General features: G+C 50.8%; 1 protein-coding gene across 1 annotated transcript; it reads left to right on the top strand.

Annotated features, from left to right (window-relative positions):
- Positions 1-213: 213 nt before the first annotated feature.
- On the top strand, positions 214-15,691 carry TACR1 (tachykinin receptor 1; the record flags this gene model as incomplete). Its single annotated transcript, XM_080634452.1, has 5 exons — positions 214-614; positions 8,949-9,143; positions 14,489-14,639; positions 14,936-15,132; positions 15,400-15,691. 5 exons carry the CDS (start codon positions 214-216, stop codon positions 15,689-15,691), a joined length of 1,236 nt encoding a protein of 411 aa, XP_080490578.1.
- Positions 15,692-27,421: the final 11,730 nt, after the last annotated feature.

The raw sequence follows: 27,421 nt of genomic DNA, 5'->3' as shown, positions 1-27,421 counted from the left end.
TTGACAGCATCTGTGCACCCTGATCCTGCTGCACCCTAAACCAGGAGAGACCTGCACCCAACTGCAGCTGTGCACCCTGATCCTGCTGCACCCTAAACCAGGAGGGACCTGCACTTGACAGCATCTGTGCACCCTGATCCTTCTTCACCCCAAACCAGGAGGGACCTGCTCCCTGCAGCATCCCTGTGCCTGTTGTGGCCGCGCCGTGGTGCGATGGATAACGCTCTGCCTCTGGAAGAGGAGCTGAAGCACTTGGAGCTGCTCAATGCCTCCCTGAACGAGTCCTTTGTGAACCAGTTCGTGCAGCCCCCATGGCAAGTGGCCCTGTGGGCTGTTGCCTACACCCTCATCGTGGTGGTGTCGGTGGTGGGGAACGTGGTGGTGATGTGGATCATCCTGGCTCACAAGAGAATGCGCACCGTCACCAACTACTTCTTGGTGAACCTGGCTTTCGCCGAAGCCTCCATGTCTGCCTTCAACACAGTGGTGAACTTCACCTACGCCATCCACAACGAGTGGTACTATGGGCTGCTCTACTGCAAGTTCCACAACTTCTTCCCCATCGCTGCTGTCTTTGCCAGCATCTACTCCATGACGGCCATCGCCCTGGATAGGTGAGTTCTGAGCATCGAACCCCAAACCCTCCCCAGCACTCAGCTCTGCCTTCTCCAGGGCACTGTGCTCAGGTTCATGGGACCTCTGGTTGTTGGGGAACACTGCAACTAAAATATAGCTCGTTTGGGTAAAAGAGCACTAGAAATAACCCATCTCCCTGCCCTGGCAGCAGGAGGCTTTAGGGATCCTTTGTCAGCTCGATGAAAGGAGCTCGAGGAAAGGCTTTGTAACCCCCTCCATAGTGTGTCTTGGGTGTGCATGTGTAGCATCGCTGTCCTCTCCCTTCCCAGCTCCTCTGCAGAACCATCCATCCCTTTCCCAACTTCCTGCTTTAAAAGAGAACTGGATATTGAGCACAAAATGACATAAAAGACACCAGTGTCAGATGCGCCGCAGGAGCTCTTCTGTGTCTCCCAGTCTGGGTTGGGAACCCTCTAAGGAGCCTTGGAGGGAAGCTCAGGCTTGGGAAAGCCCCTTGCTTTGGTGGGTGGGTGTCCTCAAGCAAACCCACCTTGATTACACCAGTGGGGTCAAGAGCAGAGGAAGGTGTGATGGCTCAGGGATACTGCCTTTTCCAAGCGGAGCATTCCTGGCAGTGCTCAAGGCCAGGTTGGACACAAGGGCTTGGAGCAAGCTGCTCCAGTGGAAGGTGTCCCTGCCCATGGCAGGGGTTGGAGCTGGATGAGCTTTAAGTTCCCTTCCAACCCAAACCAGGCTGGGATTCTGGGATTCTATATGGCAAGGGACACAAAACAGCCGTGCACCTCCAGGGTGAGCTCCCCTCTTTTTTCCCCCTCCAAGAAATCTTGGATCTGATGGCATTTTCACAGCAGCACTAGAGATAAATCACGGCGCTCAGGCAGCTCCACAATTCCCTCTGGAATACTGGCCTTTGAAGCGCAACAGACTTTTCCAACACATCATCTTTCCCAAAGACAGCTCGGCTCTGCAATGCCTCTTTTTGGTCCTGCTTCCAAGGAACTGAAAGACAGTTTGGCTGGGGATACATGTGAGGGGAGGGGAGAGCTTTGCACTGCCGTATGCCAGCACATTTCCAGCTCATATCTAAGCGCTGCGCTAACTGGCACGGATGTTTCCCTATGATGAATACAACTGACAGCTTGGGAAGCAGCTCTGGATGGGTAATGCTCTCTAGTCATTAAAACCAGGCTCAGGTTTCGGTTTTCCCTGGTGTGGTTACAACACCCTCTCCCCGTCGCAAATCAGACATAGGCAAGCTCTCGTAACAGAGAATTAAGGCAATAATACATAAAGAGATGAATGCTACCAAAGTGGCTCTGTTTCAGGAGCATCTGTGTTGTAAGGATGTTGGGGACCAGCCAGCAAAGCCCCTCTCAGGTTAGGATGAATTAAAGAGATGATTCCCTTTTAGTACTTTGGGTTTGAGCCTTTGGTCTGCACCCTGGAATAACCAGACAAGCAAAGCTGCCAGGAGAAGCTGTGTGAAAGAGGGAGCAAAGTCTGGGAGCCCGGAGCTGGATTTTGGGCTGGAATTGGCATTTCCAGGTTTCTTTTTGCATCTGTAAACCTTCACAGAGGCTTGGTTTGCCCATGGCAAACCCACCAAGCAGGGCCCAAAAGAAGCTGCAGAACATCTCCTGCATCCCTCATCCCCACATTTCTCCTGAGGTGGGGACCTGGGAAGGTGAAGGCAGCAAAGCCCATTCTCTGCCTCCCCCCCCCAGCAATCAGCACCCAACAACATGCCCATACCCTGGAAAATTCCTTGTTTTCCTGTGCCTGAGTCTTGACAATGGTAACTGAAATGTAGGAAACGTGGGAACTTGTTCCAGGAACCTAGAGGGAAGAATTTGTCCTGGCAAGCAGGAAAGAGCAGTGTAGGAACAAGTAAAGCAAGTACCTGGATTTGGAGCAGCAGAGCCAGGTAGGCTCAGCAAAATGGGTTATATTCACAGCCAGGACCTACACCTGAAGTCAAACATGACTGCAGAGCTGATTTCCACCCAAAAAGGGAATCAGAATTGACTGTGCCTCAGGTTCCCAGGTGCATTGGACCGTCTATTTGGATGTCCCAGAGGAACCTCAGTCTGCAGATTGCTCCCCTAAACCATCCCCACTTCTGCTTTCTGCCAACACCCTCATTGGAGGTATAAAACCACCTTGGAAAGATCCGGTGGTTATGGATCCATAACCATAACAGAGCCATTGGGAGAAGTGATGAAGTGGGTTTAATTCTCCCAATGGCTTTTGCTTCCAGATAGAGCATCAGCTCTTTCCCCAGGACCTATTGGAGCCTGGGCACTGAAGAGAGCACAGAAAGAAGTGAATCCTATAGCGAGTGTGACTCTGAGCCCTGCAACAATAGCAGGAAATTCAGGCGTCAAGGCTGGCAGCTGGTAAATCTGCTCAGGAAAAGCCATGATGCTTTTCAGCATCCTGCACAAGTAGGGGCCCAACAGCTCTCTTTGGCACCATAAAGATTGCCATGTCCTACATTGTGGGATGTATCAGTACTACAGGACATCGCATAATCCCTTTCTGGCTTCCAGCTCTTCCCCATTCACTCGAAAGAGAGAAAATCCTGGGTATTCCCAGTATTCCAGGAAAAGTGGGAGCCCAGCAGTGCCATGTACCCATGTTGCAGTATCCATGGTGCACGGGACAACCATTAGACACACTGGATGTTTTCTCTGTCCTTGGAGCTTGGATACTTCTCTGAGCATCACCACTCACCATGAGCAAACATGGGATGGAGGGCCACGAGGATGCTCAGGGGCTGGAGCAGCTCCTGTATGGAGCCAGGCTGAGAACGTTGGGGCTGTTCAGCCTGGAGAAGAGAAGCTGCGTGGAGACTTCATGGCAGCTTCCAGTGTCTGAAGGGGGCTATAGGGATGCTGGGGATGGATTATTTATTAGGGACTGTAGTGACAGGACAAGGGGTAACGGGTTCAAACTGAAACAGGGGAAGTTTAGATTGGATCTAAGGAAGAAATTCTTTACTGTGAGGGTGGTGAGGCACTGGAATGGGTTGCCCAGGGAGGTTGTGAATGCTCCATCCTTGGCGGTGTTCAAGGCCAGGCTGGACAGAGCCTTGGGTGCCATGGTTTAGTGTGAGGTGTCCCTGCCCATGGCAGGGGGGTTGGAACTGGATGATCTCAAGGTCCTTTCCAACCCTAACTATTCTATGATTCTAATGATGGAAAGCCAGGAATGCAGGCAAAGGTGAAGAGCCTGGATGACTTGCTTGGGAATCAAACCCACTTCCCAGGTTGTTCTCTAAATGAGAGAGAATCAGGCAAAAAATCCTCTCTGATGTCAAAACTTGACGTGATCTAAGCTGCAAACACCACAGACTGAACAAACACTGATAAGCCCTGCCTCGAGGGTGCAGACATTGCAGCACTGGGGCTATTTGATGCAGAGATGTCCCTTTCTCTGCAAGGCATCCTCTGCTCTAAATCAGCTCTAAAAATGACGTATGGTGGGGCTGACCTCCTGCAGCTCCCAGGGCAACGTGTTCCTGTTGCTCATTGACAGGCTGAGAGAGCTGGGCTGGGTCAGCCTGGACAAGAGAAGGCTCCTTAAGGGCAGACCTTAGAGCAGCTCCAGTGCCTAAAGGGGCTGCAGGAAACCTGGAGAGGGGCTTGGGACAAGGGCCTGTAGGGACAGGCCAAGGGGAATGGCTTTAACCTGCCAGAGGGGAGACTGAGATGAGCTCTTAGGCAGAAGCTCTTCCCTGTGAGGGAGGTGTCTGAAGATCCATCAATCTGCAGAGGAAACTGTAAACCCTTAAACCTTCATTTCCCACCGCAGCCCCTCCAATCACTGCCTGCAGATGTTAACATCTCCCCAGCCCCATATTATCTACAGCAGAAAAAAGTGGCTCTGAACATTATTTACTGCTTGTAAGCTTGAACTCCCAGGTTGGCTGAAGCAGCTGCACAAGAGGAGCACATTCACCCCCTGCCTTCCCCGGGAGGTGATTACTGCAGAAAGAAACCCTCTGGAGAGGAGAAATTACATCAGTGCACAGACAGAGCAATTAGTCATTTACACCCAAATATAACACCAGGGGGTTGGGTTTAATCTTGACTTAATGGACTTGTGGGCTCTGCAGAGCAAGGTTTTGATCAGTGCCCGGCACTGTGTAATCCTGGGATGTAATGTGGAAGATTGGAAGGGGAAGAGGGAAGCAAATGGAGGTGGGTTTAGGATCAGCCCTGAGGCATTCCCTATGCACCAGGTCGCAATAACCAAAGAGGCTTTTGGCATTCCCAAAAAACCCAGCATCACTGAATGCTGCAAAAGCCCTGGGAAGCTGCTGGATAACCAGCAGCATTGCTTTCCCAGCTGGGGTTGAAAAGCCGTGGGATGGGGATGGGCAAGGGCTCTTATGCCCCTGCTCCCAGGAGGAGACTCTGATCTGATGGGTATTAACTGGAATTAAACCCCCCATATCCACTAGATATTAATTCAGCCTGTCCAAAACCAAGTTACACCTTTTTTCCCCCTTTCCTTTGGGAGTTTGAAATTCCCATGACAATGAATACAGGAGTGAGATGGATTAGTGACAGTTTGGTGGCTCAGAGGCACAGGGCCCTCAGGTTTTAGATGTGTCTTGGTGTGATCATGGTGCTCATCGGCAAGTTGGGTGCTGGCACAAGCCACGGCAGGAGTTTGGGGAGATACTTGGTTTATTTGATGGCTTTCTTAATTTATTCCTTAATTTATCCTTAATTACACAATACCCAGTGGGAACCACCTGTGCACTGAGTGCGCTGGGTCTCATGGGTCACCAGCCCTGCATCTGAGGTGCCATTTGTTCTCCCCCTTCACCCTAGAGCTGTAAACCAGTGCCAGGACTCACTGCTTGATAAGGGGCCTCGAATAACAGCATCTGCAGAGTCTCTCAGTGGGGCTGGGCTCTGCTTTGGGTCCTCGTCTCTCATCCCATGCTGAGGATGAAGATGCTTTGCGGAGCGCTGAGCATCACTCAGGGCAGGAGCTCACTGTCCATCTCAGTTTGGATGGTCACTGGTTGATGTCAAAGCAATAAATAGGAGGAAGCAGCTGCCTGTGGCGCCTCCATCCCCAGCATCATGTTTCAAGCAGCCCAGGGCTCAGCTTCCCTCCTCGGCCGTCATTCAGACACTAGGAATTTGGGGCCAGCAGGACAAGGCCAAGCTTCCATACACAAACCTGCTCGAGGGACAATGACTCTGTATCCACGCTGCTGTGACACAGTCCCTGTGGAAAGCAGAAAAGGAAGGGATTCTGTATGGAGAAGCTTCTTGTTTCTTAGGTAGAATACCGGAATGGTTTGTATTGGAAGGGACCTTAAAGCTTATTCAGTCCCAATCCCTTGCCACCCTCACAGCATCTTCGTGGCCTCCTCTGGCCTCACTCAAGCACTTAGGAAGGACCCAGAGCTGTGCTGGACATGTTTGACCCATCTCAACCCAGGGCATCTGCTCTGACTTGGTTGCAGACTCCCCCGGGACTGGCTGTGCACTAAACCCTCTTTGCTCAGGATAGGCAATCATTGTGCAATAAAACCCACAGCAGAAACCCTGCATCCTCCTGGTTACTCATCCCTCATCTGTCCTATCCTTATCACTTAATGAAGCAGATAAGGAAACCCTGGGATGAAAAAGGCTTCATAAATGTTCGCTATTATATTAATCTCATCTCCATGAGGGTGGAAACAATTGAGCAGTGTCAGTTATCCAGGCAGACTCCAGCTTTCCAGATGCAATTAATCGATGGCTACACTGCCTAAAGTGCAGTATCTATTTAATAACCCACCCGCTCAGAGCTACCCTGGTACAAGGCTGTGCTCAGATGCCATCCCATCGTCATGGTAACACCCCCCAAACCACAATAAACTATTCAAACAGCAGCAAACAGCATTTCCAACGTCATCAGTAGTGTCTGGTGTGAAGTTGTGTGCTTTGGTGCCAAGCCCTTTAAACGTGGTGGGTTTTAAACATCAAACATGATGGGGAAGAGGCAGGCAAAGTCTCCTCAAGGAGCTGAGCAACTCTTGCACACCCCAATAATGGGTTGCACTTGATGGTGAGGTTGGGGTTTGGTTCATTCTTACAGTGATTCTTTGGATGTTTTATCAACCATGAGGGCTTCTGCAGCTGCAAAGGGCTTTAAACTGATGAGGAAAGTCCTCTGAAATGCACTGTCAGAAAGGAAGTTGGAGATGTAGAAGCATTTCTGGGTGGTTGCAGTCAAGCACTGGCTTTGCTTTCTGGAGCTCTCAGCCTCAGATGTTTCTCCAAGTGAGGATTCCAACAGAAATGGCCCAACTTTTGTGGAAACCCCTCGTTTTTCACCATTTGAACCATTGAGTCAAGCACTAGCAACGAACTTGGGCACTTGGACTTCTTGCTGTTGTGAAGCCCATGATGGAGCCCACCCAGATGTCCTCCAGCTCATCAAACCCAGTAACAAGGGGCTCAGCCAGCACCAAGGATGGGGAAGAGGAGAGAGACGAGTCTCTGCAGGATCCCTGGAAACTGTTCACAGTCCAACAAGGGAAAGATGGGAAACATGGATGCAAAAACCAAGAGACCAGGAATGCATCAGGAGCTGCTGTGATGAGCAGCACTAACAGCCATTGCCTTGGCTCTTCCTAACCGGTTCCCAAAGTACTAAACAGATTTCCAGGGATTATTATCAGGCGAATTAGGTGGGTTTTCAGCTGCACAAAGCTGATAAGGTTTGGTACCCTGGGGCAGAGCTGATGGCAGCACATCCTGCGTAGTTTTGTATTAATCCCTATGGCTTTGCCCTGCAAGTGACCACCCAAGAATGAAACACAGGGAGTCTTTTCCATCTAGGAAAAGAAATACAAGGGAAAACTGAAAGGAGAAGGGACAAAGGGAGAAACAGAGGAGGCTGCAAATGCCTCGGGCCATAACTCAATGTAGAGCACTGCGATGTTTCTCCTCTTGCCAAAGCTTGACATGGAGCAAGGGGGGAAATCAAATAAGAAACGTGTGACGTTCTCACTTAAATCCTCCAGTGCTGCTGCCTGCTGCCAGGTCTGCACGGCCAGATTTGCAGGGCAATCAATTCCATCTGCCTTGTCACCACTGGAGCTTTTCCTCACGGAGGATGACTGATGCACAGGGAAAATAGCCCATGAGCCAGGCAAATAGAGATGGCCCTTAGATCCCCCATCTCACACTGGTCCAGCACTCTTATTTGTGGTTCTCCTCCTGTAACACTTGGCACTGCTGCCTACCACAGAGATAGGATTTTACAAGGGTGCAAAACCACAGGGTGCTGCCAAAGGGGCTGCTGCCAGACAGCAGCATCGTGGCTGCCTGTGTACAAAAGGTCATTGCAGAAGCAGCCGGTTGCTGCTTGCATGAGCAAAGCTGCTTTTCAGCTACAAATCAATGAGTGTCTCCAAAGGGATTCAAATCTCAAGGGTAAGATGCTGTAAGACAATCAGAGAATTGGAATCTTCCATAAATTGATTATTTGATGCTGTTTTGCTGTTGGGGTCATAGAATCATGGAATGGTTCGGGTTGAAAGGAGCTTAAAGCTCCTCCAGCTCCAAGCCCTGCCACCGGCAGGGACCCCTTCCACTGGAGCAGCTTGCTCCAAGCCCCTGTGTCCAACCTGGCGTTGAACACTGCCAGGGATGGGGCAGCCACAGCTTCTCTGGGCACCCTGTGCCAGCGCCTCAGCACCCTCACAGGGAAGAGCTTCTGCCTTTATCCAACCTGAACTCTCCCTGTTTCAGTTTGAACCCATCACCCCTTGTCCTATCACTCCAGTCCCTGATGTAGAGTCCCTCTCCAGTCCCCTTCAGACACTGGAAGCTGCTCTGAGGTCTCCACGCAGCTTCTCTTCTCCAGCCTGAACAGCCCCAATGTTCTCAGCCTGGCTCCACACGAGAGCTGCTCCAGCCCCTGAGCATCCTCATGGCCTCCTCTGGACTTGCTTCAACAGCTCCGTGTCCTTATGTGGGGACCCCAGCACTGCACACAGGGCTGCAGGGGGGGTCTCACAAGCGCATGGGGGCAGGATCCCCTCCCTGAGCTGCTGCTCGCGCTCTGGGGGTGAAGCCCAGCACATGGGGGGGTTCTGGGCTCAAGTGCACACTGAAGCTGGGTCATGGGGAGCTTCTCCTCGCCCAACACCCCCAAGTCCTTCTCCTCAGTCTGCTCTCAGTCACTTTGCTGCCCAACCTGTGTCTGTGAAATGCTAATGGATGCATTTAAGGGTGTCAAAAGTACATCCCCCATGCAAGGCAGACCTAACCCAGCCCCAAAATCTGCAATACTGGGGCTTTCCAGTCTTGTTCTCTCCTTTTCCCACCTTGCAGGTACATGGCCATCATCCACCCTCTGCAACCCCGGCTCTCGGCCACTGCCACCAAGGTGGTCATTGGCGTCATCTGGCTCCTGGCTTTCCTGCTGGCCTTCCCCCAGGGTTACTACTCGGTGATGGAGGAGCTGCCGGGGCGGCTGGTGTGTCTGGTGGAGTGGCCAGAGCACAGCACCAACCTCTATGGGAAAACGTGAGTGGAACTTTGCCAGCAGTGGGGACAGAAACACGCAATAAACGCATGGAAAAAAAAGGGAATGGGGAAGGATGAGAATGGCTCAAAGCTCCTTGGGATGCAGGAAGCGTAGAGTCATGGAATGGTTTGGGTTGGAAGTGAGCTTAAAGCTCATCCAGTTCCAACCCCTGCCACAGGCAGGGACACCTTCCACTAGAGGAGCTTGCTCCAAGCAAGGGCCAGTGGTACGTGGCTGATGGTAGCAAAATCTCCATCCGTATCATCCTGGGGGCACATTAAGGTGAGTTTAATGCTGCTTGTAGTCCAATCATTGCTTCACGCTGTGCCATGCTCCCTGCCCTTCTTGGATGCTAATCCTTGAGGGAAATTTAAGTAAAGCTGCCAAGATGCAATATTTTCTGTGGATGTGGGGTCTGCACTGACCCCGAGGACTTACTCATAGACATAGGTACGGCTCTGGCTTTTGCAGCACTTTTCCTGCAATCCGTATCCCTAAAGCTTTCCTGGGAAAAGAATCATTCCTGCAGGAGGTAAATGGGATTTTACTGGGGGGGAAGGATCTTGGCCAGGTAATAACAGGTAAAAACAATGGTTTGGGATTTGCTGAGTCCAAATACCCCATAGCCTTTTATGAAGACATAACAAGGTGGTTGGATTATGGCAGAGCAGTGGATGTGGTCTACCTTGACTTCAGTAAAGCGTTTGACACAGTCTCCCACAGCATCCTCACAGCTAAACTGAGGAAGTGTGGACTGGATGGCCGGGTGGTGAGGTGGACTGCGAATTGACTGAAGGAGAGAAGCCAGAGAGTTGTAGTCTATGGGGCGGAGTCCAGTTGGAGGCCGGTATCTAGTGGAGTGCCTCAAGGGTCAGTACTGGGACCAGTATTATTTAATATATTCATCAACGATTTAGATGAGGGAATTGAGTGTACTGTCAGCAAGTTTGCTGATGACACTAAGCTGGGAGGAGTGGCTGACACGCCAGAAGGCTGTGCTGCCATCCAGCAGGACCTGGACAGGCTGGAGAGTTGGGCAGGGAGAAACTTGATGAAATACAACAAGGGAAAGTGTAGAGTCCTGCATCTGGGCAGGAACAACCCCAGGTTCCAGTATAGGTTGGGGAACGACCTGTTAGAGAGTAGTGCAGGGGAGAGGGACCTGTGGGTCCTGGTTGATATGAGGATGACCATGAGCCAGCACTGTGCCCTTGTGGCCAAGAAGGCCAATGGCATCCTGGGGTGTATTAGAAGGGGGGTGGTCAGTAGGTCGAGAGAGGTCCTCCTTCCCCTCTACTCTGCCCTGGTGAGACCACATCTGGAATATTGTGTCCAGTTCTGGGCCCCTCAGTTCAAGAAGGACAGGGACCTGCTGGAGAGAGTCCAGCGCAGGGCAACTAAGATGATTAAGGGAGTGGAGCATCTCCCTTATGAGGAAAGGCTGAGGGAGCTGGGTCTCTATAGTTTGGAAAAGAGGAGACTGCGGGGTGACCTCATTAATGTTTATAAATATATAAAGGGTGAGTGTCACGAGGATGGAGCCAGGCTCTTCTCAGTAGCAAATAATGATAGGACAAGGGGTAATGGGTACAAACTGGAACACAAGAGGTTCCACTTAAACTTGAGAAGAAACTTCTTCTCAGTGAGGGTGACAGAACACTGGAACAGGCTGCCCAGGGAGGTTGTGGAGTCTCCTTCTCTGGAGACATTCAAAACCCGCCTGGACACATTCCTGTGTAACCTTATCTAGGTGTTCCTGCTCTGGCAGGGGGATTGGACTAGATGATCTTTTGAGGTCCTTTCCAATTCCTAATGTTCTGTGATTCTGTGTAATACCCCAAAATCCACTTGGCAGCTCCAAAACCAAGTTACAAAAAGGGGCTCTGTGGGATCAGCTCCAGCTGGGAAGCAAAGCCTGGGCCGTGGGAGCTCAGCAGGAATCTCCTTCCTTCCCAATAAGGTGCCGACTCATTAAATGTGGCATTTCCAAAGGGCTCAGGCAGCCCTGCGGGTGCTTTTTGGAGTCCCTTGGTCATGCAGCAAGTTAAATGTCATGTGTTTAAGGAAGAAGGAGCGGAGAGGATAAAAGAGGCATTTGTGATCTCCAGTCCCGTGGAGCAATGAATTAGGGCTGTGGAACTGGGCTGGAGCCAAAGCACGGGATACACGCACACACAGAGGGGTTAAAACCAACCTGAGCCTAGTGAAGTTCTCAATGCAAGACTAAGGTTTGCTGGTCAGCAGCAAGGGGCAGGTTGCAGAGAGCAGGATGGTATCATTCGTTATCATCTTATTTACTCGCATTGAAGGCAGAGATGGCAATAACTAAGCTGGGGCTGGCCCAGCTCGTCTCCAGAGGTGTTTTCCAACCTTAATTATTCCAGGCTGCTGTGGTAAATACAGACAATGTGAAGAAATCATAGATCCTGGAATGGTTTGGGTTGGAAGGGACCTTAAAGCTCATCCAGCTCTAACCCCTGACACCTTCCACTGGAGTAGGGTGCTCCAAGCCCCTGTGTCCAACCTGGCCTTGAGCACTGCCAGGGATGGGGCAGCCACAGCTTCTCTGGGCACCCTGTGCCAGCGCCTCAGCACCCTCCCAGGGAAGAGCTTCTGCCTAAGAGCTCCTCTCAGTCTCCCCTCTGGCAGGTTAAAGCCATTGCCCTTGGCCTGTCCCTACAGGCCCTTGTCCCAAGCCCCTCTCCAGGTTTCCTGCAGCCCCTTTAGGCACTGGAGCTGCTCTAAGGTCTCCCCTTCAGGAGCCTTCTCTTGTCCAGGCTGACCCAGCCCAGCTCTCTCAGCCTGGCTCCAGAGCAGAGCTGCTCCAGCCCTCGCAGCATCTCCATGGCCTCCTCTGGGCTCGCTCCAACAGCTCCACGTCCTCCTTATGTTGGAAATGCCACTGGTTTAGACAACCCACATGGCTGGGTTGGGGTTGAGCCTCCCCAGAGCAAAGCAACAACCAGCACAAACTCAGGGCCTGACTTGGACAGATGATTTGGTCTTCAGTTGTCCTCAAGTAGCTAATTCAAGAGAAAAACGCCACAATTAACCCGTGAGTGATTTGCCACTGGAAGCCAGTCACCGCTTCCAAGCCTGAGCATCCTGTGCTCCAGTGAGCCAGGGGCTCTGCAGACACATGAGAGCAAGCAGGAAAGCTGGGAAAGCTTTTAAATACCCAAACCCCAAAGAATCTGGTGGGGACTGAACAGGACTTGCAGCTCGGCAGCTGGGCTGTGAGGAAAAATGGTGTTAATCTTTCAGCTCAATAGCAAAAATAGGGGACTTCTGCCAACACCAGAGGTCTTTCCTCATGGCAAATGGAGCCCAGAAAGCACAGCCCTGGCATTTAGAGGGGATCAGAGACGGAATAAGCCCATGGGGGTTTTCACTGTGAAAACGTGCCCATTCTCATGGGGGGAAGTGGACAAGGGCCTCGGTGCAGGCGAGATTCATCTGCAACAGGAGCCGGCAATTGAGCTCGATTCAATTGAGCTCAATCCAATTCCGATTCGGCTGCTCAGCACCATTCCCTCTCCCTCATTTGGTGTAAGATAGATGTCCAATGTGTTCCAATGTCATTAGCTGCCAGTTCAGTCTGTTAAGGGGAAGGGAAGAGATGCTCCGTTCACTCGATTCTGTAGGAGACATCAGCCCACGGTGACCATCTGGGCCCTGCCAGGCAAAAGGAGGTGGCAGCAGCCGCCTTCTCCAACATCCCTGTCCCATAACTCCTACAGGCTGCTCCATCCTTTACCAGACCCTAAATCCCCATGTGGAAGACCTTTACGTTCCCAGTCCCAGGCTTCTCTAAGTGCTTTGGTCCTGCAATTCTTGTAGACAGAATAACAGATGAATGGCTCCACATGGAGATTGGTCCGAAGCCAGCAAGGTGTCTTTGGAAATCCCTTTCCCTAGCATTCCCAGGCAGCTCTGAAAGACGGCTCTATCTTGCTTACACTAACAGCTCCTTGGGCATTCCTGCTGTTTGCAGCTGGTTTAAGACCTTTCATTAGATGGGAACCACAATGAAATCTTCATCGCGGAGCCACAGAGACGCCTCTTTAATTAGCAAAATAGAAAACAGGGCTCCAAAATCCAGCCCAAATGTGATTAGTGCTGGGCAAAGAGGATGCCAGATGAGACTGCAGGTACAAAACAAAGAGGAGATGGCATCCAGCATGGGGCCAAGGCCAACCCCATTCCCTGTGGGAGTCACACTAGGCATGGGCCTGACCCATTCATTATTCCATCAGTGAGTGTGAGTGTGGAACATGGCTACAGGGCCAGGACTGCCTTGAGCACATGCAACACCTTGTATCCAAGCAGGGCACACACCTCAAAAACCATGCCAAGACCCTAAAGCTGTTGGAAGAAAATCACCTCTGGATGTGGCAGCGTGCGTGACCCTTTGCGCTGTACTGCCAGGCATATTCTTGTTCCCCTATTGCTCATCTTTCTGCAAGGGAAAGAGGTTTATGGAAGTTCTGAGGGTAGGAAGGAACCTGCAAGGTCGAACTGTTCATCCCCATCCTGTTGGTTAAAAACAATGTGATCTTTTTTCCTCTTGAAAGCAGCTTCTTAACACAACTCCTTCACTGAACACACTGCATCCGAGTGGCTGTTGTAATCCACCACACTCCACCAGCTTCAAACACGAGACAAAATAGCCTCAGGCGTGTACTAAACAATTTAATACAGTCCCAGACATTCCATTTGGGACTTATTTGTACCTGCTGTGAACAGAAACCAAGATCCTGCTCTTTCCACCAGCCTGGAGAACTGACCCAGCCACTGGATTCACAGAGCAGTTGTAATAAAGCACCATGACAAGGGTTTAGGCTGCGTTTTGGCAGACTGGGGTTATGCCATGGGCCATCTGAGCTCAACTAAACCAATGGTGGACCAGGATTGCATCCAAGACCCAGGGTTTGCTCTGCAGGGAAAGCCTTGGCTTCTTCATCTGAATATTCCCATCCTTTATATGTCATTTCCTCCTGATAAAGGTGTGATAAGTGTAAGCATTCACCTCTAGGGTGTAAATAGAGTGGAAGTGAGAATAAAACACTTTCAGCTAAAATATCCTTGCTTTAGGATGTTCTTCATGGGCCTCTTCATCCCATTCCAGGAGGGTGCTGGGATGCCAAAGGCTGGCAGCAGATGCTTGGAAAAGATCCTAGTGAAAGCAGGGAATCCTTCCCATTCTGAGCTGTGTAGGCAATGTGCCTGCAGGAATTGTGCCACATTCCCTTTGTCCCTGTGAAACACTTCGCCTTCGAGTTCGGTTTGCAAGGAAAAGACTGGATAGGTGGAGGACACATTCAACCACCCTCATGTTTTCTAGGTACCACTTCTGCATGACCATCCTGATCTACTTCTTGCCACTTCTGGTGATAGGATGTGCCTACACCGTGGTCGGTATCACCCTCTGGGCGAGCGAGATACCCGGTGACTCCTCTGACCGGTACCACGAGCAGGTCTCAGCCAAGCGGAAGGTAAGGAGCACAACAGGAGCCAGAATTCATGCCCCATCCCAACTAATCACAGCCAAAAATAGTCAGCTATGGGTGGAAACAGGTCAAGATTTGTTGCGTGGTTGCTGCTAATGGAGCAGAATGTCCTCCAGATGTGTCTTCCATGAACATGCATGGTTTAACCAAGATGTTGACCAAGTGCTCCTGGTTAGAATGGTCTCCAAGGCAAAAAGAGATGGCCCCTTTGTAGGGTGGCACCTCATCTAGGGGTTTTCCAACAGATGACTTTGCTCCCCTGTACTCTCTTCTCCACACAGGTAGTGAAGATGATGATCATTGTGGTATGCACATTCGCGCTGTGCTGGCTGCCGTACCACATCTACTTCACCCTGCAGTATTTCAACCCTGAGTGGTACCTGCAGAAGTTCATCCAGCAGGTCTACCTGGCTATTATGTGGCTGGCCATGAGCTCCACCATGTACAACCCCATCATCTACTGCTGCCTCAATGATAGGTGGGTTTTGAGTGATCTCTGGCAGCATCTTGGTGTGACAGGGTGGAGGATGAGGAGATACAAAAGGGTCTGATGGAGGAGAGTATGGATGGAGAGTTTCACCACGGTGGCTCAGTGTTTTGCAGTGGTTTTTTCCTCCCCTTAGTAACAAGTAGCATTTTGCTGCTGTTTAGCAGTGCTTTAGCTCTGTCTTTCCACTCCTATGAGGTCCTTTTGCCACCTCCGCATCCCTCACCCCTTCCTCTCCCCATCTCTCCTGTCCCGCAGGTTTCGTGTGGGGTTCAAACATGCATTCCGGTGGTGCCCATTTGTCAGCGCCAGTGAGTACGAGGGCCTGGAGATGAAGTCAGCCAGGTTCCTGCAGACACAGAGCAGCATGTACAAGGTGAGCCGCATCGAGACCACCGTGTCCTCGGCAGTTGGAGCAGCTGAAGAGGAGCTGGAGGAGAGCAGCAAAGCCAAGCGCCTCTCCATAGACATGACCTCCAACGGCTCCTCCCGCAGCGACTCCAAAACAGTCTCTGAAAGCTTCAGCTTCTACTCCAACACACTCACCTAAGCAGCTCCCCAGCTCCATCAGCCACTCATAAGGATGCTCCAGTGCTCAACCCACCCAGAGTCATCACCCAGTTTGTGATGTGCTGGCTTTTCTCTGTGCTGTTTTACTGCCTCTTGCCATGGCTGTCACTTGCCATCCTTGGGCGAGCCCAAGAGCTTTGGATTAGCTTCATGTGCTCCACTGTGGCTCATGTTCCGACACAAGGGAGGTTTGGCTGGCCTCTGCCTTGCTTGCTGCCTGTCCAACGACCGCAGGATGCAGAACTGGGACAGAGCTGGGTTTTCCTCCTAAACCATAAGTACAACACTGGCAGGTCTTTCCCTGCTCACTGCAAGGCAGTAGGGATCTCCCCAGGCATCCCACCCACAGGAAAATGAACCAGGCTTGCACTTTCCTCCTCCCACCTTTAATTTCATCCTCCCTGTTGAATATCCAGAGGGGTATTCAATTAAATCCACCCCAAAATGCTGTTTGCAGCTTCAGCAGGCTGCACATCCACAGGACACCACTGCCCACTCGGTGCTTCAACTCAGATCCAGGCACTTCTGCACAGTCTCAGCTCATCTCCAGCACCCACATCCCTCTGCACAATGCTCTTCTGTTGCTACTCCACACACAGAGCTCAAAGAAACAGGGCTCTCAAGAAGGATTTCTGACCTGAGCCAGACTTTGTTTGCCATTAATCAACCACATGTGCCAAATGTAATCACTGTGATGTTCTAAAAGGCCCAAGGCGATGGCTCTTGGATGGATTTTGGAAGTCTGTGAGGGTCTGGAGAAGAAATGACTGACCATATCAAAATGCTTTTCACTACCTGGAAATGTCTAGAGCTGCACAGAAAGGGATGTGGAAGGACTCCATCAGAATCAAACAGCTTTTGACAGTGAACAGGGTTTGGAGATAAGGATTCTTCAGTTTTTCACTCAGAGGAGGTTGAAATGATTCACTTCCACTTCCTGGATCTGGTTTGAATCAGGAAAACTATTTTTCTTCTCATCCCCTTGTCTTTTGCATAAAAGATTCTGTTTACAATGTGTACATGGATATACCTAGTATTTTAGTCATGTTATGATGTATAATCTTCACTGGGGCTGTTCATACAAAGAGCAAATGTACAAATAGACATTCAAAAGGAGTAAATAAAAGGAGAAGTGGGCAAACTTGGCTTGTTGAGGACAAACCCACAGGTTTGGGGGCAATCTGGGGACAGTTGTACTGACTGCTCCTGGCTGCTGGTCCAATCTCTCACTCGTGGTGGAGAAATGAGATTCTTGGAATGGGTCCACTGCAAGACAGAAATGCTGCAGAGACTCATGACAGATTTGCATAGGGCAAGGGAACTGCTCATTCATTTTCCAGCAGCTGAACATCAGACCCTGCTGAGCACACAGTAACTCTGGAAGTGAAGCAGTGATGACTTCTGGAGCATTGCAACTCTTCAGCCTCCAGCCTGGCACTTGAAAGATTCAATCATTAATAAATCCCCAGCCCCAACGGTTCTTGGAGATGAGAATACACATGTTTAAGCAATGACTCCAGCAGAAATCAAATGAATGGGCAAAAGGATGGATCCAAGGGCAACAAAGCGACTGCAAAACCAGATTGACAAGAGTGATCATCTTCATTTCCACCCCAAATCCTGCCAAGTGCCATCAGTGAGGAGCAGCTCTTCCAGCTCCACACTCTCCTCCTGAGTGCTGCGACCACACAACGTCACAAACTGCCTCGTGCTTCGTGCACGTGCCCTGCTTAAACTTCCACTTCTCACCATTCTTGTCGCCTTATTCCCTTGCTGCTGTCCCAGCACAACCCTGCGGCATGGAGAAGGCGGAATGACAGGAGCCTGTCTGGGAATTTGGGGTTGCAAATCCCCACCAGCCCCAGGCAGCAGCGATCGAAGGGATGGGTGAAGCCAAGGGGTTTAACACAAGGGTTAGACTAGGAAACTTCTTCCACCAACTCCACAGGAGCTGTGCTGCCAATACACAAGAAGGTGCTACAAACCAGAGCCAAATGGTGGTTTCTTCCCAGCTGCCAAGCCAAATTCCACATGAAAATGAAACCAAATATCTCAGAATGGTCTAAAGAGCTGAATAAGGCAAGCAGAGATCTGCTCCATAAACCCCACGCACAGGCTGTGAGCTACAGAAGTCAGCATTTCAAGAAGAAACAACAACAGAAAAGACATATATGTGTGCATGTGTGTATGTGTGTATATATATATATATGTATATCCATGCTGCCTTTTTGTCCCCCAGGTTTTCTGCCCAAGGATGTTGTAAGCATGAGATGTGCAGAGGAAGGACAACTGTCTTCTCACAGGCAACACTCAGCTTGAAATGTGGGATAACCCCGCGGGTGCGCGCAGAGCCTCCAATTCAAGCTGACAGTTTCCAGCCTGAAATGCTTCTTGTGTGTCTTGTAGAGAGCTCTCTCTTGAAATAAAGTGGGAAAAATTCCCACCTCTTATAAATAGTGCCGCTGACTGCAGGGGAGCCTGCCGGGGGTGCCCAAGCTGATGGGAATGTGCCAAGTGATCATTCAATAGATGGAGACCAATGCAGCAAAACCAAAACGTTCTGTGTAGATGGGTACAACATGCCCAAACCTAAGTTTTCTTTACTCCCATCCAAGTTATTTGCACATTTAGGACGGCTGGGTCAGGTCCACGTCCATGCACATGATATGCATCAGGCATCATTAGCTGGTTTCACCAACCTTGAGATGCTCTGCGCACACAACAGGCACAGAGGAGTCTTCTTCTGAAGACTGAAAAGCCTAAAAACAACACAACCCGTGCCCAGGCTTGGGGATGGGACACCTAAATATAGTGTGAGCCCAGTCTCTGTGCTGTTTCCAGCCCTCCTTTCCAACAGATCAGTTGTAACCTTGAGGTTTTCCTGTTTATTAAGCCTGTTTTCCTGATTTGTTGGCAGGTCTCTGATCAGAAATTCAATTGCAAAGCAAGACGGTTTCTTTGTCTCTCTCCTGGCTCTCTGAAAGGCAGAATAATAGCATCTGGAGAGAATCATCCAGCAGATCTGCACATCTCCTCCTTGGAGTCATACAGAGAACTCCCACCATCATTAAAGGAGCTGCCTCAGCCCAATTACAATGTGCTCTAAGCCAAAACCATTTCAGAAGGGAGCTCTGAAACCCACATCCCAGCTTATGGCCTTCTCTTTACCCCCACTGAATTGATTATAAGCTCAGGTTTGCTTCCTGGCACTCAGAAATGGTTCTTCCCACCTAGCTCCCAATAGGAGCATTGGAGCAGCAAATCCCTGTCTCTCTACACACCTCAAGGTCTGCTCAATTACTCCAAAATGCACCATTTATGCCCTGTTTCATGTGTAACCATTTATCTTCCACCAACTTAAAACAAAAAGCCAGCAAAAGCCAAGCAAGAGCCTGCTTGGCCCAAAAATCGGGCAGCTTTGTGAATGTGGAAGTCATAGCAAAGCAGCCGGTATCCCTGCTGGTTGTAGTGCTTGTAATGGGATTGCTGGTAGACACACAAAAGGGTGTTTGCTCATCACTTATCTTTAATCATAGAATCATGGGATGGGTTGGGTTAGAAAGGACCTTAAAGTTCATCCAGTTCCAATGTGTGCATCATCACCCAGAACCATGTAAAAGGGCCTGGTTCACACCATCCTGCCCCCAAAACCTTTCTCCAGCTGAACCATGAATACAGCAGTTCTAACACAAAGTTTAGCCCCAGTGTTCCTGTGGCATATCCACCCGAAATACCATCTCTGCTGGCAGCTAAAATCGTACTCCTCAGTTAAACACAGAGTTGTGGCACCCCAGAGGAGGGACAGTGAGTCCCAAGAGCAGCTGAGGATGAGAGGCCACTCTCGGGTATCTCTGATCTTCGACTTTCCATCCCACACAATAAAGCTCCTGCTTCTGTGCAATGTGATACAGTCAGGGCCAGGAGGGGATGAGATGGGCTCTGATGTACGTCTGGAGTTTGGTATTTGGTGTGTGGGGCAGCTAATAGGAGCTTGGTGTGAAGTTCTTCTCATAGTAGCATCTCTACAGAGAGAAAGTCCAAGCCTCCTCCACAAAACGGCCTCTCTCTGATCAGTAGCTTTGTCCAAATGGATTTTCATAAATAAATGGGTTCTTTGTGAGACCATCTTGCAACTGGTTCATTAACCCACAGCAGAGTGGTGGCAACTGGCGGGAGTGGGAGGAGAAGCAGTGAAAGGCGCCAAAAGGTGGCAAAGCCAAAAATAGGTGAAAAGGAGGGAGTGGGTTTGGTGTGATCTGGAGTTTCAACAACAAAAAGGATAACCCTCAAAACTGAGCCATCCACAAAGCTGGGACCATACAGAATCATGGAATCAAACACGTTGGAAAGGACCTTTAAGATCATCAAGTCCAACCATTCCCCAGCACTGCCAAGGCCACCACTAATCCATGTGTGAAGGAATTGTTCCTAATCTCCATCTAAACCTCCCCTGGTGCAGCTTGAGGCTATTTCCTCTTGTTCTGTCCCTTGTTCCTTGGGACTAGACCTCTCCTGGCTCCATCCTCATCTCAGGCAGTTGTAGAGAGCAATAAGGTCCCCCCTGAGCCTTCTCTTCTCCAAACTAAGCCTCCCAGGTCCCTCAGGCATTCCCCATCACACTTGTGCTACAGGCCCTGCACCAGCTTCATAGAACACAAAGAATCCACTTTCCTCTGTGCATTTTGAACTCAAGTTTTTTCTCTTTAAGCTCTAACTTTGTCGTACTGCTCTAACAGGCCATTTGGTGCTATGGAAACCCCAGTTTACACACTGGTGCATAGCTGCAAGCAATTAACTATCTGTAATTTCCATTTTCTGGGGATATTTTTGACTTGTGTATTAAGCAAACATTTATGCAAAGCACTGTGGAATCCATAAATGTTAATTGAGTTGAACTTGTCTCTTTGCCACAGCAGATAATCAGATTGATGGGGTCACTGAAGTCAGCAGAACATGCCGGGATGGCTGAGAGCAGCTAGGAAAGAGGCAATACCTCGAGGGGAGGGTTAGATGGAGATTAGGATCAATTCCTTCCCCAGAGGGTGCTCAGGCATTGGAACAGGCTGCCCAGGGCAGGGCTGCAGTCACCATCCCTGCAAGTGTTCACACACTGTGTAGACAAGGCCCTCAGTGCCATGGGTTAGTGGTGGCCTTGGCAGTGCTGGGGAATGATTGGACTTGATGAGCTTAAAGGTCTTTTCCAACTTGCTTGAGTCTTCATTTGACTTCCTGAGCTCTCACTTCAGTTTCTGTGCAGATTGCAGCTGATTTTGGTTTCCCTGCCACAAACAGGGCTACTTGGTGGAGATGGTGGAGAATCACAGGCACAGCTTCACCATGGCCTGGTGGTTGAGACAAGCAATTCCTTTTTATTAGTGAAGGAAATGAATCAAGCAGCAATGATGCAGAAATCAACCTGATCTGGTTGCGGGCATGAAGTGGGGATTAACGGTGGTTTGCAGGTTTTGGGGCCAAGGACCCACATCAAAAGGACTTTCCTTCACATCAGCCAGATCCAAAACCTGAGAAGAAGGAGTGGCTGAGAAAGATCATTTATTAATTTTTATTTATTATTTATTAATAGGCTGCTTAACTGTGGCAATGGCTCTAATGGGCTTGATTAAAAGTCAAGTATCATTCATTTGAGCAATTTGATGGGTAGGGATGTGTGTTGGAGCGGGGTCCAGGAAATCCCAGTGTGACCCATGCTCTCACTATGGCATCAGGATTTCATCCTGGACGATAGCCCAGGACTGAGATCCCAACCAAGAGGGGCTCCCATGGGCTGTGCCACAATTAATGCCCTCACTGCTTCTGCTTTCCCTGTTCCCTTTTCGCATCAGGAAGTTATAAATCAGACAATTCTAAACCTCCCAACTAAAATCATTCAGGTTTAACAAGAGCAAGGTGTTAGGAAGAAACAGACGCCCTTCCTAAAGCTGCTGTTCGGAACAGCAGCATTTCAGGCTGAGCAGAGCATTACCATGCATAGCACCTCCGAAAGCATCATTCCTTTTCTTGCAAAGCAGATTGTGGCATCCAGGTTGATTAAAAAGGTGTTGGGGAGGTGAAATGACACCAATTTTCAACAGAGAGGAAAGGAGGGTTGTTCTGAACGACTCTGCTCTCTGCAGAGGCACGAGGCCATAGCCAACAGCAAATAATACTTGTTGTCGTGGTTTAAGCCCAGGCCGTAAATCAGAACCACGAAGTCCACTTCCCCCCCCACCTTTCTTCCCTCTGCTCCTGGAGGGACAGGGAGGAGAATCAAAAGAATGCAGCTCCCACGGGTTGAGATAAGAACAGTTTAATAACTAAGGTATAACACAAATCACTACTGCTACCACTAATAGTAATAATGATAAAGGAAATAACAAGCAAGAGAATACAACCGCTCACCAACCGGTACCTCACCCCCACCCTGCCATGATTCAGCCCTTCCGGGCCCCTCTCAGTTCTACATCCTGGGCATGACGTGCTGTGGTGTGGAATACCTCTTTGGCTAGTTTGGGTCAGGTGTCCTGTCCCTGCTTCCTCCCGGCTTTTCCTCCTCCCTGGCAGAGCATGAGACTCACAAAGTCCTTGGTCAGGGTAAACATTCTGACCAGCAACTGAAAACATCGGCTTTATCAGTATTATTCCCAGGCCAAAAGTCAAAACACAGCACTGCACCAGTAGAAAAAATGACTGCTACTGCTAAACCAGGACACTTGTACTAAGGGACATGTAGCTGATTATTACAAGCTGTTCTCCACCCAAAAGCTTCTCTGATGTGCGGCATAATCAAACTCCTGCAAATCTGCATTTCAGTGGAGGAATTTAGGAATCCATACGCCAAAGAGGAGTGAGTCTCTTTGAGTGAGGCTTGTGGCATCTCCCAGCCTTCACAGAAGAAGATACAAGGCGTGTGTGACTGCAAAGCACTCCTGATGTCCTGCTGCCCTTCTCCAAGGAAGGGTTTTCACTCTGAAAGGTGATAGATATCAACTGTGCAGCAGCAATAATCCTCCAGGGAGTGAAGTCCCTATTAGATGGGTTTGTGTTGAGGTTTTTATCTTGCAGCCCTGATGTTGTCAATATTACAGATTCCTGGTGTTGGACAGCAGTGGCAGATATATCCCACACTGGGATTTGATCAGCAGCACCCAAAAAAAGCCACAAAACCATCAGCAGAGGCCCACTGGGCACATCTCCAGGGACTTCTGAGTCACTCAGTGTGTGCAAGGGATGGAGAACGCAGGGATGGAGACAAAGTCCTCCAGAGCAGCTCTGGTCTGAGATGTTCTCTCAAGATCTGGCAACAAAATCATCCCCGAAGACTGCACCCACGCTGTGTACAAGCAGAAGAGGCTGGTGAAGCAAAGCTGTCCTGCTCTGCAAACTGCCTTTCTTCCTGCAGCACCCTCAGAGGTATCAGCACCTCTGAAAACACTGGTCCAGTTGGCAGCCTATGCAAGGACCCAAAGCCCAAAGTTTCACCAATTTCCTCTGCAACACGGGGAATCACTGGATCTGCTCTCCTGGATTCAGGTCCTGTGTGTGTACACCAGTCCCATTCTCCCCCATGCAGAGATGTGGGAGCTCAGCTCTGCTCTAAGGCCCTCACTCACAAGTACCAACCTAGTTTGAAATTATCATTTCAACCTGCTCAAGTCCTACATTACAAAGTGAATTGAACTGATTGAACACACCACCAACCCAGCCAGTCCATCCAGCACCTCCACAGCAGGTTCCTGTAGTCAGGAATGATTGCTGATGGAATCCTCATGGGTTGCATTCAGACCAGCCTGCAGCCCATTTGTCTTCCCTTTGCTTGGAAGGGAAAGCTGCCAAGAACAACATGAGACGCTGCGTGGGCGCAACCAGACCAAAGCTGGGGAGAGGCACAGCCTCCTGCTGCTGCCTCTCCAACAGCTCAACAAGATTTACAGCTCATCACATCTCTCATCTGCTCTCCAGCCCAAAATCTCATCTTGATTGCTCCGCCTGGACCTCGAGGACTTGTCCTCAGCTGGGAGCGCTGTGACCACACTGCTGATGATTTATTCATCACTGCGCTTCAGGAGGTGATCTTGTATTTGAGTTTGCAGCCATCACCATGTCTGTGATATCCTGGATTTTACAGCACAAGGATGATAAAACACAAGAAATCAGAGAAAAAGGATCCAGATCATCACCAATGAGCCAGGCACCTGCAAAGGGGGAAGTCAGTGGGGCCACCCAGAGCTCTGAGACCCTGCAGGATGGTCCTTTGCACACTGGGCTCCTCCAGAGGCTCCCCACTCAGAGCCACACTCTAAAAGAGGGGGGGAAAATCTAAGCTGTGTTAGTACAACCTGTGTTACAGCCTCTTCAGACACAGCACTGAGGGTATACAAGGCTGCTCAGGAACAGGCCACCCTAATGACACCTAAGAGAAACCACACCATTCACTTCTTCTGAGGTTTCAGCCTTTCCTTCATGCCCTAAGGTGTAAGCACAATTATGAGTAGCTCTGCAGCAATAACAAGCCAGGCTGAAAGCATGTCCTGGGAGGGAAAAAGCAGATGGAGAGGCTGACCCCAGGGTGTCACATTGAAAACCAAACCCCAGCCCCTTCCTAAAGCAGCTGAGCAGGTATTAAATTGCCTTTTATTATCGAGATGAGCTACAGTTGTTTGCATAAGAATAGCACCAGTGGGTTAATAAGTGCTCCTGTCTGCTCCAGCACATGGAAATTATCAGGTATCTTTAGTTTTCAGGCCACTTGCAGAGGGGTGCAGCGACAGGAGACCCCACTTGTATGGCAGCAACAGTCATAGGGTCCCCAATCACTCAAGGACATGCCCCGAACCCATACAGAAACCAAACCCCCAGCAGCCACCAAGCCGAGGTCTGGTGCTTAGAGGGGGCAGAGGTCTCAGTAACCCCAGAAGGGTGCAAGTTCCACACTCCCCAGCTCTATTTTTAGCCTTGCAGCCAGGGAAGATCCCTGTTGCCAAGCTTCCCATGTTATGGATACAGAATGGGCAGCATACCCCACACCGGGGACCTGTCACGCAGCTCAGCAGCCCCATCATTGTGACTGACAAGGTTTCAAGTCTGTCACGGCAGCTGAGGCAGTCACACAGGAATGCTTCCATGCTTCCCCTCTTCCTACTCTTCTCCTAAGCTTCCCACCCTCCTCCAGCACTTGCCTGCAGCTGGGAGACATTCCCCACATTTTGTGTCACCCCAAAGCTTCCCACAGCCCGGAATGGGGCAGGCAAGCAGCTGGCTTCCACTCCTAAGCCATTCTTCCCAACTCCCAAAGCAAACCTTGCATGAGCCTCCAGCATGCACTCCAACAGCAGGAGAATCCCAACACACCTCCATGGGGATTTTCACCCAGTGACAGGTCTGAGCTGTTCATCCATCTTTCCAAAATCTTGCTAGGATTTATTAGCTGATTTATTAGCTGATCGAAGAGGGAGCAGCATCTCTAAATGTTCATGTCACCAAATGATACATTCCCTTAATACAGAGCATGAATATTCCTGTCCTCACCAGCATTGCTAATGGCTGGGAACAATCAAACGTTGCTATTGCCATGACAGGGATAATTTAGTTGGACATTTAAAGCCTTCACAGTTCCTTCAGGCCCTTCACTTCAGGTGTGTAGCTGGAGATTTGTGCACAACATTAAAAGCTTCACTAGGAGGCTTTTGCTTCTAGAAAGGCACATCACAAAACAAAGTGGGGTTTACAGCCTCTCCATGTCAGTCTGCTCCAACTGGAACAGACAGGGGAAGGGATCAGACCCCTTTGCTCAGACCCGGAGTTACTGGGGACATAAAAAAGCCCTGCAGGGTTTTTGTCCCCCACATGAGTCCCTTGTGGCTTTAAGAAGTGCCCTGGGCATCCCAAGGGCACTCGAGCTGTGCTTGGGAGCAGACACCAGTCTCCACAAGTTTATCCTTTGGCCATTTTGGGTGGTTGGAGTCAGGGCAGGAGTTGGCCCATGGCACAGCCACTCCTTGGCTGGCTCAGCGGGGAACAGCTCTTATTTCCCTAACTCCTAAGAAATGTAGAGATCAAACCACATCTTTTCCTCCTACCCCATCCAGTGGTTCAGACTGGAAGAGCACTTTGCACTTGCTAAGAATTCAGACATCCAGCTGCAGCCGCACTGCAGTACCTAAATCCATCATGAAGGAATAGGGCAGCTGCTGCTTCACCCCCCTCAGGGGAATAACACTGGGAATGCTGGCCTGGTAGGGCTGGAAAAGCTTCTCTACTGGCTGGTGGCACTGGAGAAGAAGCTGCTCTTCCCAATAACTATGGGGTCATGACCGTAGAAGCATTGAATAATACGGGTTGGAAAGGACTTTCAGAGGTTATCTCCTTTTCATGCAGCCATGCCTCAGGCTGGACTGCTCCCTATGCTAAGGCAAGGAGCGTGTCCCCTCTGCCTGCAGCCAGGCACTGTGCTGGGATCATGGAATCAATGAGGATGGAAAAGAGCTTCAAGACCAGGTCCAGCCGTTCCCCAGCCCTGCCAAGGCCACCACTAACCCATGGCACTGAGGGGGTGTGAACACCTGCAGGGACGGTGCCTGCAGCCCTGCCCTGGGCAAGGAATTGTTCCTCAGCTCCATCTAAACCTGCCCTGGTGCAGCTTGAGGCCGTCTCCTCTTGTCCCATCCCTTGTTCCTTGGGAGCAGAGCCCAGCCCCTCCTGGCTCCATCCTCCTATCAGGATATCTGTCTCATCAGGCACAGCTCTGCTGGGACAAGGAAGCCTGAGGAGCAACAGCTTTCCCCAGCAAACCTTTCCTGCAGGGAACCCAAGGCAGACAATACCTCATCTGCTGAGCAAGGGAGATGGTGAAAAGCTGATGTGGAAGGTGGGTGCTTCTGATCCTCATGGGGTCCTGCACACAAACACAGGCTGCCTTGGCCAAGCCAAGGGATCAGGTTTAGGAAGCTTTGCTGGCTCCTCACCAGTCACTGCAGCAAGGCAGGAGCTGCTCCTGCTCCCACTGAGCACCAGGGCCAGGTGGGGAGCGAGGATGCAATGCGGGGCAGGATGGAAGCTCCATCACACCCCACACACCACCAGGCTGCCATGAGCTGCTGGGTGCTCCCAAACTGCGACTGTACAACCTGAGTACCCCTCTGGTGCACCCAGAAACCCACAGAGCTCTGGGGAGAAGGGTTCGGGGCACACTGAGGGCGTGCAGGACACCGGCAGCAGGTCGCAGCCCGCATCCCTGCACCGGGGGAGCGGCCGTGGCCTGACAGGGACCCTGACAGCACCCGGAACCGAAGCCGCCACCTCATGTAGGCCCTGGCCCCGCCGCGGCCGTTACGCCCGGCGCCCGGCGCGCGCACCGATTCAAACCCAGCGGGGCGGGGCGGAGCGCCTCGCGCTCTGATTGGCAGGCGGGCTGGAGGGCCGCGCGCGGATTGGCCCGTGAGGCGAGGAGTGGGCGGGACTACCGGTGTCAGCCCCGGGGCCTGAGACGAGTTGGCGCGGTACGTCCCTGCCCCACCGTGAGAGGATGAGTACCGCGGCCCTGCGGTCCTTCGGCAGCCCCGGCACCCTCGTGCTGGCCGACTGCCCGCGGAACGATGATGAACGGGAGAGGCGGCAGCGCCGGCGCTCCAAAGTCACCGATCTCCACCTCAGCAGCAGTGATTCGCCGCGGGGCTTCGCCTCTCCCAGGTACGGGCCCGGTGCGAGGGGATGT

Source organism: Psittacula echo (assembly GCF_963264785.1).
Source record: "Psittacula echo genome assembly, chromosome: 25".
In the NCBI taxonomy this organism is placed as follows: domain Eukaryota; kingdom Metazoa; phylum Chordata; class Aves; order Psittaciformes; family Psittacidae; genus Psittacula; species Psittacula echo.
Note: the sequence above shows the minus strand (reverse complement) of the source record. Positions and strands in the feature narration are given on the sequence as shown.